At 52.1% G+C, this 16,212-nt stretch overlaps 2 protein-coding genes across 3 annotated transcripts in view; both read left to right on the top strand.

Annotated features, from left to right (window-relative positions):
- ITGAX (integrin subunit alpha X) overlaps positions 1–2,068 on the top strand; it is a 51,795-nt gene extending 49,727 nt beyond the window's left edge. The window contains exon 31 of the mRNA XM_030797779.1: positions 2,029–2,068. The gene's annotated coding sequence lies outside the window, so the exon portion shown is untranslated. The remainder of the gene's footprint in view (positions 1–2,028) is intronic.
- The window catches only part of ITGAD (integrin subunit alpha D), a 33,027-nt gene that overhangs the window by 10,755 nt on the left and 6,060 nt on the right, over positions 1–16,212 (top strand). Inside the window, exons 8-23 of one of the 2 annotated variants that reach the window (XM_030797774.1) lie at positions 3,424–3,577; positions 3,675–3,825; positions 4,346–4,419; positions 6,303–6,432; positions 6,644–6,786; positions 6,984–7,124; positions 7,213–7,422; positions 8,792–8,922; positions 9,043–9,200; positions 10,393–10,547; positions 10,802–10,933; positions 12,155–12,228; positions 12,449–12,590; positions 14,023–14,139; positions 14,249–14,328; positions 14,429–14,512. In XM_030797774.1, coding sequence (XP_030653634.1) covers positions 3,424–3,577; positions 3,675–3,825; positions 4,346–4,419; positions 6,303–6,432; positions 6,644–6,786; positions 6,984–7,124; positions 7,213–7,422; positions 8,792–8,922; positions 9,043–9,200; positions 10,393–10,547; positions 10,802–10,933; positions 12,155–12,228; positions 12,449–12,590; positions 14,023–14,139; positions 14,249–14,328; positions 14,429–14,512 — 2,076 coding nt within the window. Of the gene's footprint in view, positions 1–3,423; positions 3,578–3,674; positions 3,826–4,345; positions 4,420–6,302; positions 6,433–6,643; positions 6,787–6,983; positions 7,125–7,209; positions 7,423–8,791; positions 8,923–9,042; positions 9,201–10,392; positions 10,548–10,801; positions 10,934–12,154; positions 12,229–12,448; positions 12,591–14,022; positions 14,140–14,248; positions 14,329–14,428; positions 14,513–16,212 lie in introns of both variants that reach the window. The other variant, XM_030797772.1, reaches the window with a different exon arrangement.

Raw genomic sequence — 16,212 nt, 5'->3', positions numbered from 1 at the left:
CAGCCCACGGCACGCAGGAGGTGTTGGATAAATGCCTGAGGTCTTATCAGAGGATGGAGCAGTCAGGGACTCAGGAATTGTCACCCAAGGTCGTCCTGGTGCATTTCTCCCCCCTCACCTCCTCCCCTGCATCCCTCACCCCTGCGCACCCCCTGTGCTACCCAGGCACTCACCGTGGGCCTGCCCCGTGCGCATGCGGTCTATTCCTAAAACGATGTAGGAGGTGGGACCCCCGAGAAGGGCATGTGTTTCTCGTGGGAAGGAGCTCGGCTGAAGGTCGGGGATCCTTGGCTTCCTCTACACACCTCTGGGAGCGGCCCTGGGGTGGTGCTAGAATTTGGCTTAAAAAAGAGATGCTCCCGCCAAACGCACCCTCTTTACTTCTGGGAGGCTCTTCTGCCTTGAATGGTGGCCCCTTATGACTCAGCAACCCAGAGGAAGGCCTCTGTCTGTCCTGTAAGTTTAAAGTCACACGGGAGTCCCCTTCTGGAGTCTCCACCTCACCCCTCAAAGTTCTCCCAGTGGCGGGGCCTGGGGAAAAAAATGAATGAGGCAGGGGTGACCGAGTGATTCTCACCAACTCCAGTCCTGCTGTCATGCCCAGAGTGCAGGAAATTTCCCAGCAGCCTCCGCTCCCCAGAGCCAAGCCCATCTCAGGGCTGGACTCAGCCAAGGATTGGACCTTCCTGCTGCTGGTCCTTCCCTTCCCTCCCTCCCTTCCTTTCTCCCTCCCTCCCTCCTTCCCTCCTTCCTTTCTTCCCTTCCTCTCTTCCTCCCTTTCTCCCTTCCCTCCCTCACTTCGTTCCTTCTCTCTCTCTGTTTTGTATTTTAGACAAAGTCTCGCTCTGTCACCCAGGCTGGAGTGCAATGGCACAATCTTGGCTCACTGCAACCTCCATCTCCTGGGTTCCTGGATTCTCCTGCCTCAGTTTCCCAAGTAGCTGGGATTACAAGTGCACACCACCATGCCCGGCTGATTTTTTTATTCCCAGTTCAAGCAATTCTCCTGCCTCAGCCTCTGAGTAGCTGGGACTACAGGCCTGCACCACCACACCCGGCTAATGTTTGTATTTTTAGTAGAGATGGGGTTTCACCATGTTGGCCAGGCTGGTCTCGAACTCCTGACCTCAAGTGATCTGCCCGCCTCAGCCTCCCAAATGCTGGGATTACGGGTGTGAGCCACCATGCCCAGCCTCTTCCTTCTCTTTCTTCTTTTCTTCACTTTCTTTCTTTTCTTCTTTTTTTAAAAAGAAGTTTTATTACAAAAAAACAAAAACAAAGCAAAACCCAAACGGCCATAATGGTAAGGAAACTTTTTAAAAAAGAAGTATTATATTATCCACAGTCTCTGTAGTCAACTGCCCTACAGTATTTTAGTAACATCAAGGGATACTTACAAGTGAATCAATAAATCTCAGCTGCATAGCACAATGCCACTTCCATCCTCATCTTTATTCAGGCTTATTTTGTATGGTCACATTCAGGGCAGAAGCTATTTTCATCCTGTTTGGGTTTTTTCCCCCTCATCTAGGTCCACAATTTTTTGTTTTCCTTTTTTTTTCTTTTTTTGAGACAGGTCTCACTCTGTCACCCAGGCTGGGGTGCGGTGGTACGATCACGGCTCACTGCAGCCTCAAGCTCCTGGGCTCAACAATCCTCCTGACTCAGCCTCCCGAGTTGGGATCACAGGTGCATGCCACCACATCTGGCTAATTTTTAAAAACATTTTTTGTAGAGATGGGGTCTTGCTATGTTTCCCAGACTGGTCTTGAACTCCGGGCCTCGAGAGATCCTCCTGCCTCAGCCTCCCATACTGGTTTCCTTTGAAATGGCTGTGTCTACTAACAGGCTAGGTCATGACTGGCTAAACCCTTTCCCCAGTGTTGGATATTTGGGTTATTTCCATCATAGTGTTTGGCACCTGTGTGTATTTGCTCTGAGTTTATCTGAGTTTATAGAGTTACATGAGCAGGTAGTTACTTTTATTTTTTCTTTTTTTTTGAGACGGAGTCTTGCTCTGTCACCCAGGCTGGAGTGCAATGGCATGATCTCGGCTCACTGCAACCTCTACCTCCCAGGTTCAAGCAATTCTCCTGCCTCAGCCTCCTGAGTAGCTGAGATTACAGGCACGCACCACCACACCTGGCTAATTTTTGTATTTTTAGTAGAGATGGGGTTTCATCATGTTGATCAGGCTGGTCTCAAACTCCTGACCTCGTGATCCTCCCATCTTGGCTTCCCAAAGTGCTGGGATTACAGGCGTGGGCCACTGTGCCCGGCTGACAGTTACATTTTTAATTGTTTGTTACAGCTGTTATCGAATTAGTAGTCACCGTAGGCCATTCACTGTAAAAGCTTGACCTTGTTTAATCTTCAGGATAACCTGACACTACTTGTTTCAGTTATCTACTGTTGCCTAACAAACCATCCCCAAATTAAGTGGATTAAACAACCCAGCACTAAGCTGGTGTCTGGTGCCTGTGGGAGATATGCTGGAAGGTAGGCTTAGTGGGGATGGCTGAGCCTCTTACTTCAGGTGGCCTTCCTCCATGGGTGCCTCCAATAGGGCAGCCGGACTTCTCTCATCATGGCTCAGGGCTCCCAAAAGTGCAAAAGCAAAAGAAACCAAGGCTTCTGAGACCTATAACTGGCATGGTGTCACTTCCACCGCATGCTACTGATGAGAGTGGGACTCAGCCAGGCCAGGTCCAGTGTGGGAGGGAACCAGGTGTGGTTCACTGGGGGCCATCTTTAGAGACAGCTACAGCACAGTTATCCTCATCATGCATGGAGAGAGGCAGAGGCCCGGAGAGGTTAAGTCCCATGCCCAAAGTGTGTCTGACTCCAAAGCCCCTGCTTTGAACCACACTGCCTCTGGGGAAGAGAGTTCAGCCATGGATAGAATTTAGAAACAAAGAATGTGACTTCTTTTATTATTAATCTAATTATGGTTTGCGTGGCTTTCAAAAATGGCCAAATTAGCTGGCTGTGGTGGCTCATGCCTGTAATCCCAGCACTTTGGGAGGCTGAGGCTGGTGGATCACTTGAGGTCAGGAGTTTGAGATCAGCCTGGCCAACATGGTAAAACCTCCTCTCTACTAAAAATACAAAAATTAGCCGGTCATGGTGGTGGGCACCCATAATCCCAACTACTCAGGAGGCTGAGGCAGGAGAATCGCTTGAACCCGGGAGACGGAGGTTGCAGTGAGCCGAGATTACGCCACTGCACTGCAGACCCTGGGCATCAGAGCGAGACTCTGTCTCAAAAGAAAACCAAAAATGGCCAAATCAATTCCTTAATATGCCTGATAGAATGTGAGGGTGCCAGGACTCCCCAGCCTCTCCAGATGAGAGCACTGCAAATGATGTCTTTCCAGAGTCAATCACATCTCACTAGAGTCATCTTCGTTTCCTCCCCGACAGGACACAGCTATTTCATCATAAGAATGGGGCCCGAAAAAGTGCCAAGAAGATCCTCATTGTCATCACAGATGGGCAGAAGTACAAAGACCCCCTGGAATACAGTGATGTCATCCCCCAGGCAGAGAAGGCTGGCATCATCCGCTATGCTATCGGGGTGTGCCTCTTCTTCACCCCTGCCCCAGGCTCAGCCTGCACCTCCTTCAGGTGCAGTGCTGCTGGGCTCATCCTCCTCAGCTGCCTCTCTGCTGCAGGTGGGACATGCTTTCCAGGAACCCACCGCCAGGCAGGAGCTGAATACCATCGGCTCAGCACCTCCGCAGGACCACGTGTTCAAGGTGGACAACTTTGCAGCCCTTGGCAGCATCCAGAAGCAGCTGCAGGAGAAGATCTATGCAGTTGAGGGTAAATGGAAGCAAGGGTGCGCCTGGGACCCAAGGGATCCCCACCCAATTATCCCATGCAGTCTTTTGTTTGTTTGTTTGTTTTTTGAGATGGAGTCTCACTTTGTCCCCAGGCTGGAGTGCAGTGGCATGATCTCGGCTCACTGCAACCTCTGCCTCCTGGGTTCAAGTGATTCTGTCGCCTCAGCCTCCTGAGTAGCTGGGATTACAGATGCACGCCACCATGCCCAGCTAATTTTTGTATTTTTAATAGAGGCGGGGTTTTGTCATGTTGGCCAGGCTGTTCTCCAACTCCTGACCTCAGGTGATCTGCCAACCTTAGCCTCTCAAAGTGCTGGGATTACAGGCGTGAGCCACTGTGCCCAGCCTGTCCCGTACAGTCTTGATGGGCCATTCCTGTTCACAACTCACTCAAAATTGCTGTCCGGAACCCAAGCCTCAGATCATGTTCTCCTCCCTGTGTTCTGAGTCCTCATGGGTCTCACAGCTTCTAGGAACTTCACTGACCTGTTTCCCTACAGGAACCCAGTCTAGGGCAAGCAGCTCCTTCCAGCACGAGATGTCCCAAGAAGGCTTCAGTGCAGCCGTCACAATGGTGGGTAGAGCCTGCCCTCAATCCATAGCTCTTGGATATCAACTCTGCACCCACCCTGGGCTGGGGGCTGGGAGCCAGACATCAACAAGAGCAGACCCCGTCCTCAATTTCACCCTCTCGCCAGGCAGAGGCCCCCACGCCGTGTGTCAGGGGCCAGGAGCATAGCAGGGAGGAGGGTAGCCTGGGTTCCTGCTCTCAAGGATCATGTATTCTAGTGGAGGAGACAGTAAGCAAGAGCCTCTCAGATAGCACTAAGCATCAGGGTAGAGAGAGAGATAGCCAGAGGAGGCTCAGTAATGGAAAAGGCCAGCCCTGGACAAATCAGGGGAGACTGCTCTGGGCACAGGACAAAGCAAGTGCCAAGGTCCTGAGGCAGGACCCAGGTCCTCGGTGGGAGACAGCCAGGCTTGCCAGAGCCCAGGCTTGCCAGAGCCCAGGCAGCCTGGAAGGAGAGGGCTGGAGGCTGAGAAGGACCAGGTGGGATCAAAGATGTGGTTTGGAAGTGTGTGTGTGTTCAAAGAAACCAGATGGGGCCAGGCACTGTGGTTCACGCCTGTAATCCCAGCACTTTGGGAGGCTGAGACGGGCGGATCACTTGAGGTCAGGAGTTTGAGACCAACTGGCCAACATGGCGAAACCCCGTCTCTATAAAAATACAAAAAAATTAGCCAGGCGTGGTGGCTCATGCCTGTAATCCCAGCTACTTGGGAGGCCAAGGCAGGAGAATCGCTTGAACCCAGGAGGCAGAGGTTGCACTGAGCTGAGATCATGCCACTGCACTCCAGCCTAGGTGACAGAACGAGACTCTCTCAAAAAAAAAAAAAAAAAAAAGCAAAAAAAAAAACCAAACCCAGATGGGTTTACTTCAGAGTAATTTCGGGGTGTCTAGGGAGTGGTGAAATGAAACAAGATTGGTCAAGAATTGCTCACTCAAGGTAGGTCACACGTACTTGGAGGTTCATTATACACTTATTTCTACTTCTGTATGTGTTCTAAATTATCCATATCAAAAGTTCAAGAAAGCAATAAACAAAGTACACCCAGGAGGAAATGCCTGCGGCTCCCGGAAGGAGCTGAGGAAGACCTCACAGAGGAGGCGACATTGACGTTGACTTTTCCAGCCGGGCATAGTGACTCACACCTGTAACCCCAACACTTTAAGAGGCTGATGTGGGAGGGTCACTTGAGGCCAGGAGTTTGAGACTGGCCTGGGCAACATAGTGAGACCCTGTCTCTACAAAAAATAAAACAAAATTAGCCAGGCATGGGTGGCACGTGCCCGTGGTCTCAACTACTCAGGAGGCTGAGATGGGTGGATTGCATGAGTCCAGGAGTTCAAGACTGCAGTGAGCTAACATTGTGTCACTGCATCACAGCCTGCATGACAGAGCAACAGCCTGTCTCAAAAAAAAAAAAAAAAAAAAGGATGAACTTGACTCTTCCAGGGAGGGGAAATGAGCTGAGTCCCAGAAAACAAGAAGGGGAGGGAGGTGTCCCGGCCAAAGGCTTGATGTGCTTTGGAACAGAGGGAGGCTCCATGGCTTTGATGGGGAAGGGTCCTAGGTACCACCGTAAGGGCCTTGGCGATGGTTTTCCAGCAGGGGTGGCTGCACATTTGGGTTTGGGGAAGCCTGGCACTGGGGCAGTAGACAGAGAGGCAGCGGTGAGCACAGCGGGGGCAGACAGAATGGTGAGTGAGAGGAGAGGGGGCTGGCGGAGCAGTGGCTGTGGGGACAGGCAGAGGCACAGAGGCTGCTGGTGTGGGCCGGGAAGACAGAGAAGAAAAGCCTGGATGGTGAGTGATGCAGGCGGCAGGCGTGTCTCTGGGATATGCTGTCTTCCCGCTCTAGTCTCTGCCCAGCCCTGGAATTCTTTCCTCCCAGGATGGCCTCTTCCTGGGGGCTGTGGGGAGCTTTAGCTGGTCTGGAGGTGCCTTCCTGTATCCCCCAAATATGAGCCCCACCTTCATCAACATGTCTCAGGAGAATGTGGACATGAGGGACTCTTACCTGGGTGAGAAACGGCCAGGGGTTGGGGACAGGTTGGAGATGCACTGCCCAGGGTGGGGTCCAGGGTTCTGGAGAGGGGGGATGGGTGCTGTGCTGCCTGGGGTGGGTTCCAGGGTTCTGGGGAGGGGAGATGGGGGCTGCGCTGCCTGGGGTGGGGGTCCAGGGTTCTGGGGAGGGGGAATGGGGGCCTTTGTGCTGAGGCCTGGGCCCCTCAGGTTACTCCACCGAGCTAGCCCTGTGGAAGGGGGTGCAGAACCTGGTCCTGGGGGCCCCCCGCTACCAGCATACCGGGAAGGCTGTCATCTTCACTCAGGTGTCCAGGCAATGGAGGATGAAGGCCAAAGTCACAGGGACGCAGGTTGGGCATGACAGGAGCCAGAGGGGAGGATGAGGGTGGGGAGGATGAGGGTGGGGAGAGTGGCCGGGGCTGGGGAGAGGATGGAGGGGCTTTGGGGGCCTTGGGAGAGGTCCTGGTACCTGGGGAGAGGCAGGACCCTGGCCCACAGGGCTGCCTCTGGCGGGGACAGGCAGCATGACCCAGGCCCTGCCCTCCAGATCGGCTCCTACTTCGGGGCCTCCCTCTGCTCCGTGGATGTGGACAGCGATGGCAGCACCGACCTGATCCTCATTGGGGCCCCCCATTACTATGGGCAGACCCGAGGGGGCCAGGTGTCCGTGTGTCCCTTGCCTAGGGGGGTGAGTGGCTGATGGGACCTAGGCTGGGGGTCTGGTGTGGGTGGAGGCATCGCCTGGGTTGGGGTCTGACACTGCTTGTGTTCAGCAGAGGGTGCAGTGGCAGTGTGACGCTGTTCTCCGTGGTGAGCAGGGCCACCCCTGGGGCCGCTTTGGGGCAGCCCTGACAGTATTGGGGGACGTGAATGAGGACAAGCTGACAGACGTGGCCATTGGGGCCCCGGGAGAGCAGGAGAACCGGGGTGCTGTCTACCTGTTTCACGGAGCCTCAGAATCCAGCATCAGCCCCTCCCACAGCCAGGTGAGGCCAGTCTTCAGCCTCTTCTAGTCCCAGCTCCTTCCCATGTCCTGAGTTCACCGAACGCAGCCTCCTGTCTCTGTCACCATTCCCTTCCTTGTTGCAGTGGTTTGTCAGCTAAGCACACGTCATCTCTCTTCTCTCCTTTGTTCCAGAAAGCCTTCCATCTGTGTGGGCAGCTTAATGGTTAAGAGAGCAGGCTTTGAGGTCAGAGGCCAGTTCAAATCTCTGGCCGGGCTGGCCATCCTGAGCTGTGTGGCCTTAGGCAGGTGACTGACAGCTTTGGTCAGCCTTAGTTTCTTTCTATAAAACGCAGAAATGATAAAACCAACTCCTTAGACTTCTTGTAGAAATAACAGTGAGAGTGCTAAGGCAATCACCACTGCACTCACTGAAGGTTCATGAGTGACCTGACCAGTGATGAATACACAAATATATTATACGCCTATTGTTACGCTCTTACTTCCTCACCAACCTGCACCCTCATGATGGGTTGGACCCAAAGAGCCCCCTTCTCTGTTTGGGGGTCCCGAGGTCCTCACCCTGTTTGCTTTTTTTTTTCTTTTTCTTTTCTTTTTTTTTTTTTTTTTTTTTTTGCGACAGAGTCTCACTCTGTCGCCCAGGCTGGAGTGCAGTGGCGTAATCTTGGCTCACTGCAACCTCTGCCTCCCAGGTTCAAGCAATTCTCTTGCCTCAGCCTCCCGAGTAGCTGAGATTACAGGCATGTGCCACCACACCCAGCTAATTTTTGTATTTTTAGTAGAGATGGGGTTTCACCATGTTGGCCAGGCTGGTCTCGAACTCCTGATCTCAGGTGATCCACTTGCCTCAGCCTCCCAAAGTGCTTGGATTACAAGCGTGAGCCACTCCGCCTGGCTGTATTTGCTTTCAATTTCTATCTCCACATCTCTCCTTTCCAATTTCTCTCTTCAGATCCTCTTTCACCACAATCTGTTTTCCAAATCTCTCTTCTCAAAGCTTTCCCATCACCTGCCTTTGACTTCCGCCTCTCCCATCTCTCTGGCTAGCGGGTCGCTGAAAAGATGAGCAAACGGAGGGACAGACAGATTGAGTCCTTGCTTATGGTCTTGTGGCTCATACGTGGAGGAGTCAGAATTGGAACTAGAGACTGATTGAATGAATGACACTCGGGTCACCAGGGCACCCTTCCAACCTCCACTCCTACATCTATTTCTTAATAATCATCTCCCGACTCCTACCTCCTCTTTTCAGGCTCTTGTTGGTGATATCTGTTCACAGCTCACCCCTTCTCTCCCTTTGCCACGGTCCTACGTCCATATTCCCCTTGTTACTTATTTCCAACTTCTTCCCCCATCTTCCAGCCTGATTCACCCTTTTCTCTTCTGGCCAGCGGATTGCTGGCTCCCAGCTCTCCCCCAGGCTGCAGTATTTTGGGCAGGCGCTGAGCGGGGGTCAGGACCTCACCCAGGATGGACTGATGGACCTGGCCGTGGGGGCCCGGGGCCAGGTGCTCCTGCTCAGGTAGCGACTCCCCAACATCCTGCCCTCCCGCGCTATGTCTGATTCACCGGTGCTGCCCCCCCAGCCACGTTATCCTCCCAGAAGCCAATGTTCTGTCCTCCCCACTACTCTGGCCCTCAGGAGTCTGCCGGTGCTGAAAGTGGGGGTGGCCATGCGATTCAGCCCTGTGGAGGTGGCCAAGGCTGTGTACCGGTGCTGGGAAGAGAGGCCTAGTGCCCTGGAAGCTGGGGATGCCACCGTCTGTCTCACCATCCAGAAAAGCTCACTGGACCAGCTAGGTGCGTTTCCCCCATAAAGGGGGCCCCGGCCCCTCATCCCATTAGGGGCCCCAATGCCATCCTGAGGATGGGATGGGCCTAGGAATCCAATCTTACCTCCACATCCACTCACCACCTGTGCCAGAAACCTGGCTCATTCTCTCCCCTCTTCCTCACACCTGGGCCTGTGGATTCTGTCTCCAGGGCTGACCTGAAGTCCACCGAGTTCTCTCCTGGGCCCCAGCCACTGCCTTCTCCCAGCCCCTGATTCCCTTCCACCTATACCAAAGTCATGACATGAAGCAGTTCCCACATTTGTTCTTGCACCCTCCCACCCATTTTCCACAGAGGAACTAGAGTCGACTGGTCCTAAAATGCAAATGTGGGCTCCTCACTCCCCTGCGTAACCCGCCTTGCATTTACAAAGGCTCCAGTCCTTCCCTCCAGTGCCCTTTCTGACTTGGCCTCCTGGCCTCTCTGGCCTCACGGCATCCCACTCCTCCTTACTAGGCACGCTTTTCGTAAATGCACCAGCTTCGCTCTCCCTTCTGGTCTTAGGCCCTGTTCCCACAGTCCCAGACGTTCTCCCCACTCCTCACCTGGCTCCCGCTCATTCTCCAGGCGGCTGCTTAGCCATGGTCCATCCGGGATGGCAGCCTGGCCAGGTCCAGTGAGCGTGCTCTCCTTAGAACCACAGGAGAGCCTCCCCTCACACTGATCATGCTGCAACATCACGGCCCATGTGCTTGGCTTCTTTCTTAGATTGTGAGTTCATGAGAGTGGGGGCCATATCTATCCAGCTAGCTAATCTATCATCTATCTGCCAAATCTATCATCTATTATCTATTAATCTAATCACCTATATAATCTATCATCTATCTACCAATCTATCACCTATTAGCTATCATCTATCACCTATCTAATCTATCCTCTACCAAATCTATCATCTGTTATCTATCATCTATCTAATCTGTCACCTATTTAATCTATCATCTATTTATCTATTATCTAGCCATCCATCCATCCATCCATCCATCCATCCATCCATCCATCATCTATCCATCCATCTTCTCCACGTGTGTCCCCAGCACGTGGTATAATTCATGGCCCATAGCAGTGTCCGGCAAACATGTATTGCATGAACAAATAAATGAAAACAAAGCATTCTAGGTTATTTCTGCCTTTTCATTTTCCACTCTCCCCTGCACTTCAGGTGACATCCGAAGCTCTGTCAGGTTTGATCTGGCACTGGACCCAGGCCGTCTGACTTCTCGTGCCATTTTCAATGAAACCAAGAACCCGACTTTGACTCGAAGAAAAGCCCTGGGACTAGGGGTTCACTGTGAAACCCTGAAGCTGCTTTTGCCAGTGAGGACTTTGGGTTCTGGAAAGGGGGAGGGAGGAGGAGCCCAAGGCTGGCCTGGAGCACCCCCGTTCTCTGCTGAGCGAGGTGGGAAGGGTTAGGATGTTGGGGCTGGAGAGAGAGAAGTTAGGGCAGGAGAACCTGGCTCCACGGCTTGGAGGGAGCACTGTCAGGGCAGTGGGGAGTGGATGCAGTGGAGGAGGACTTGTGGTGGAGCGTAGAGAGGACAGCAGGTTCTTGACAGCCTGTTCTCCCTCAGGATTGTGTGGAGGATGTGGTGAGCCCCATCATTCTGCACCTCAAATTCTCGCTGGTGAGAGAGCCCATCCCCTCTCCCCAGAACCTGCGCCCTGTGCTGGCCGTGGGCTCACAAGACCTCTTCACTGCTTCTGTGAGTCTTCCGATGAAGTCCCAGGGATGTGCTGACTTCATTTTGTCTCCATGCGCTTAAGAATCCACTGTAGCTCCCCATCACCCAACCACATCCAGTCCAGAAACCTGACTCCAGTCTCTCCCTTCCTCCTCACACCCAGGCCTGTGGGTTCTATATCCAGGACTGACCTGAAGTCCACCCATTTCCCCTCTTGGTCCCAGCTGCTGCCTTCCTCTAGCCCCTCGATTCTCTCCCACCTACACCAGAGTCGACACGAAGTGATTCCCATATCTATTGTTGCACCCTCCCACCCATTTTCTATAGAGGAGCTAGAGTCGACTGGTCCTAAAACGCAAATCTAGTCTCTTCACTCCCCTGCGTAACCCCCCTTGCATTTACAAAGACCCCAGTCCTTCCCTCTGATGTCATCTCTGACTTGGCCTCCTGGCCTCTCTGGCCTCACGGCATCCCACTCCCCCTTACTAGGCACGCTTTTCATAAATGCGCCAGCCTCGCTCTCCCTTCTGGTCTTAGGCCCTGCTCCCACCTCCATTCATGCACCCAGGAACTGTACATATCTCAGGCAGTTCCCACTTTTCCCTAGCACAGACTCTCTTGTTCATTCCCAGATCCCTTCCAAGTTTCCTCATTCCTATCTCTGTGCCTTTGTCCCTGTTTTGCCCCTCATTTAGAAAACACTGCCTTCTGCCTTCTCTCCCCGTCTCCCCCCGAAGCTCCAGGCTTTCCTCCCTCTCTTCTGAAGGCCACACTCAGCAGCTGCCGCTCCTTCTCTGGTCCCTGTTACACCAAGGTGGTGCCACAGCAGATATCACATGGCTGTTATAACCATCTCCATCTACATTTGAGGCTGTCTTGGGACTGTAGCTTCTTTGAGCATAGGAACCATGTCGAATTTGCCTGTCATTTCAACCTTCCCCCAGCCCTCACCCAACCCAGAACCTGCACAATTATTGGCACTTAATAATGTTTGTGGAATAATTGTTCCAGGATAAGCTGGATGTGACTCAACTGAACTTTATGTCCCTTGAAGCCAAGGATCTTGTCTTATCTTTCTTTTATATGCCAACCTCCAAACCGCACCTGCGCCCCTTGTTGGTGTCCAGCAAAGTGGTGGGGGCAGTGGCTTAGTAATGCTCAATGTTGGTGAGTGCTTCTAAGGAGGGGCTTGGAGAAAGACTAAGATGTCAGATGGGAACAGAATATACTATTTTGCTGCAGCTCCCCTTCGAGAAGAACTGTGGGCAAGATGGCCTCTGTGAAGGGGACCTGGGTGTCACCCTCAGCTTCTCAGGGTGAGCTGTAACTCCTTTCATATCCAGACACTCGGGCTTCCGAGTCCCCCATCCTCCTAGGAGGCTTGTGCTGCTCTCTAGCTCTCTTTCTAACAAAAGTGATGTTGACTGGGATGTTATTGGCCCAGAGCTCTGGAGTTCCTGGGATCCTGCCCTGCCCTTCCCAGTTCCTGCCTATTTCCAGTGGAGTCCCACTCCCAGCCTCGTCCTTCCCCTTCAGCCTGCAGACCCTGACTGTAGGGAGCTCCCTGGAGCTCAACGTGATTGTGACTGTGTGGAACGCGGGTGAGGATTCCTATGGAACTGTGGTCAGCCTCTACTACCCAGCAGGGCTGTCGCACCGACGGGTGTCAGGAGCCCAGGTAACAACTGTTGTAGGCTCTAGTGGGAGGGGGCCTCTCCCCTGCCCTGTAGCCCCGGGAGTTACAGAGTGTTCTTCAAAATTGTTCTGTGATGATATGTGCTCTCTCTCTCTCTGACACACACACACACACACACACACACACACACACACACACACACAGAAAGTGCATAAAGCATATATATGGCTTAATGAAGAATATTAAACAAACCATAGAGTTAACATCCAGATCAAGAAATAAATCGCGCTAGCATCCCCAGAACCCTCTCCCCGTGTACCTTTCCCCATCACAGCTCCATCCTCTCCCCAAAGGTCATCACTATTCTGACTTTGTGGTCACCATTTCCTTGTATCTCTCTCTCTCGCCTTCCCCCCTCCTTCCCCCCTCCCTCCCTCCCTTACTTCCTTCCCTCCGTCCCTCCCTCTCTCTCTTTTTTTTGAGACCGAGTCTTACTCTGTCATCCAGGCTGGAGTACAGTGGCACAATCACCACTCACTGCAGCCTAGACCTCTTGGGCTCAAGCAATCCTCCCACGTCAGCCTCCTGAGTAGCTGGGACTACAAGTGCATGCCACTACGCCCAGCTGATTTTTATTTATTTATTTATTTATTTTTTAGAGACAGGGTCTCACCATGCTGCCCAGGCTGGTCTCAAACTCCTGGGCTCAAGTAATCCTCCCACCTCAGCCTCTCAAAGTGCTGCGATTACAGGCGTGAGCCACCACACCTGACCATATTGTTTCTGTGTGTGGGTCTTATTTAAGAAACACTTCCAGGTTATGAAAATAGCCCCCTATATTATATTCCAAAAGCTTCATGGTTTTGCTTTTTCACATTTAAGTATTTAATCCAGTTGGAATTTATTTTAATTTATGGAGAGAGGTAGGGATCCAATTTCTTTTTCTTCTTTCTCCTCCTCTTCCTCTTGTTCTTTCTTTACTTTTCTTCTTCTTTTTTAAATTTTTTTGTATGGGTCAATTTTCCTGGCATTGATGGAAATTGATTGAAAAGTCTGTCCTTGGCTGGGCGCAGTGGCTCACACCTGTAATCCCAGCACTTTGGGAGGCGGAGGCGGGTGGATCACCTGAGGTCAGGAGCTTGAGACTAGCCTGGCCAACATGGTGAAACCCTATCTCTACTGGAAATACAAAAATATTAGCCAGGCCTGGTGGCAGGCGCCTGTAATCCCAGCTACTCAAGAGCCTGCGGCAGGGGAATTGCTTGAACCCAGGAGGTGGAGGTTGCAGTGAACCATGATCATGCCATTGCACTCCAGCCTGGGTGACAAGAGTGAAATCTGTCTCAAGAAAAAAAAAACAACAAAAAATGAAAAGTCTGTCCTTTTCCCTAGTGCTCTGCAGTGCCACCACTGCTGTGTATCAAGCCCACACATGCATGCAGGTAACTTTTTAAAATTCATTCTCCTCCCCTAGAAGCAGCCCCATCAGTGTGCCCTGCGCCTGGCATGTGAGACAGTGCCCACTGAGGACGAGGGCCTGAGGAGCAGCCGCTGCAGCGTCAACCACCCCATCTTCCATGAGGGCTCTAATGTCAGTGCTTTCCCCCAAATCCCCATCACTGTCCTCCCTTGTCCCAATCTGTCCCTCACTCTGCCATGCCCTTCCTTTTATCCCCATTCTTTCCTTCTTCTTCCCTCAGGGCACCTTCATAGTCACATTCGATGTCTCCTACAAGGCCACCCTGGGAGACAGGATGCTTATGAGGGCCAGTGCAAGCAGGTGGGTCCAGGCCAGGGTATCCCCCACCCTCCATTGCATGCCCCGGCTAGAGACCCCTTTCCTGGATTCCTTCCCATTGGTCCCCCCTTTCTTTCTCCAGCAAGAACAATAAGGCTTCAAGCAGCAAGGCCACCTTCCAGCTGGAGCTCCCGGTGAAGTACGCAGTCTACACCATGATCAGCAGGTGCCCAGTCCCTGGCCCTCCCCTTGGACCTCTGGCCTTCCTCTAAGCCTGGTACTCCCTCTGAGTCCCAGCCTGCTCTTCCAATGATGCACAGCTAAGCTCTCCTGTTTTGGGATGCCTTCGTGGGTGAACAGCCATATATAATGACATTTATGCTGCATAAAGATGTTTCTGGGCTGGGCGCGGTAGCTCACGCCTGTAGCACTTTGGGAGGCTGAAGCAGGTGGTTCACCTGACGTCAGGAGTTTGAGACCAGCTTGGCCAACATGGTGAAACCCAATCTCTACTAAAAATACAAAATTAATTAGCTGGGCGTGGTGGCGCCTGCCTGTAATCCCAGCTACTTGGGAGGCTGAGGCAGGAGAATCACTTGAATCCGGGAGACGGAGGTTGCAGTGAGCTGAGATTGTGCCACTGCACTCCAGCCTGGGCAATAGAGCGAGATTCTGTCTCAAAAAAAAAAAAAGGTGTTTTTGTCAACAATGGACCCACATTTACTACGGGTGGTCTCCTAAAATTATAATGGAGTTGAAAAATCTCCTAATGATATCACAGCAGTTGTAACATTGTAGTGCAACTCATTGCCTTTTTTATGTCTAGATACACAAATACTTTCCATTGTGTTACAATTGCCTACAATATCCAGTACAGTAACATGCTGCACAGGTTTGTAGCCCAGGAGCAATAGGCTGTACCATATCACCTAGCTGTGCAGTAGGCTCTACCATCTAGGTTTGCATAAGTGCAACCTATGATGTTTGCACAATGATGAAATTGCCTAAGGCCGGGCGCAGTGGCTCACGCCTGTAATCCCAGCACTTTGGGAGGCTGAGGCAGTCGGATCACCTGAGGTCCGGAGTTCAAGACCAGCCTGGCCAACATGGTGAAACCTTGTCTCTACTAAAAGTGCAAACATTAGCAGGGCTCAGTGGCACATGCCTGTAATCCCAGCTACTGGGGAGGTTAAGGCAAGAGAATCACTTGAACTTGGGAGGCAGAGATTGCGGTGAGCTGAGATTGTGCTACTGCACGCCAGCTCGGGGGTGACAGAGTAAGACTCTGTCTCAAAAAAAAAAAAAAAAAAAGAAAAGAAAAAAAAGAAAAAGAAATTGCCTAACGATTAATTTCTTGGAATGTATCCTTGGTGTATTTGTACCCTAATAATATATGCCATAGCTCTTGCTGCTTCTCTCAAATCAACTTGCTGGTGGGACACACACACTTTGCCACCACTGTGCCTTTCCCCCTCTCCCTCCAAAAGGAAGGCTTCCTTTTTTAACATGAAACAAATCCTGTCCTTTGTATTAAATGTGAATGTGCTGAAGCACAGCTGCTAGATGGAGATCAAGGCTTTTCTGAGCACCCTGAATTGGGGAGCTGTGCCCAACAGGATATGGTCTGTCGCCACACAGAGGAAAGGAAAGGTCAGGTTTCTATAAAACTCAGAGCGGGGCAGAGGTGTGAGAAACTGTTGGGAAGGTCTCTAAGAGCCCGGCCGAGGCAGCGCAGGAAGGGCAAGTGTAGGGCTGAAGGCAAGAGGGTTCTGCAGGTGGGTGGAGGTGTAGGGGCAGGCAAGGCTGGACGCAGAGCAAGGCATCCCACACACTGGGCTGAAAGCCTGTAACATTGCTGTGGGATAGTTTGCTGCTATTGCTTTTTTTTTTTTTTTTTTTGATGGAGTCTCACTCTGTCACCCAGGC

The sequence above is a fragment of the Nomascus leucogenys genome, chromosome 2, assembly GCF_006542625.1.
Source record: "Nomascus leucogenys isolate Asia chromosome 2, Asia_NLE_v1, whole genome shotgun sequence".
Taxonomy (NCBI): Eukaryota; Metazoa; Chordata; class Mammalia; order Primates; family Hylobatidae; genus Nomascus; species Nomascus leucogenys.
This window is presented reverse-complemented; position numbering and strand designations above follow the sequence as displayed.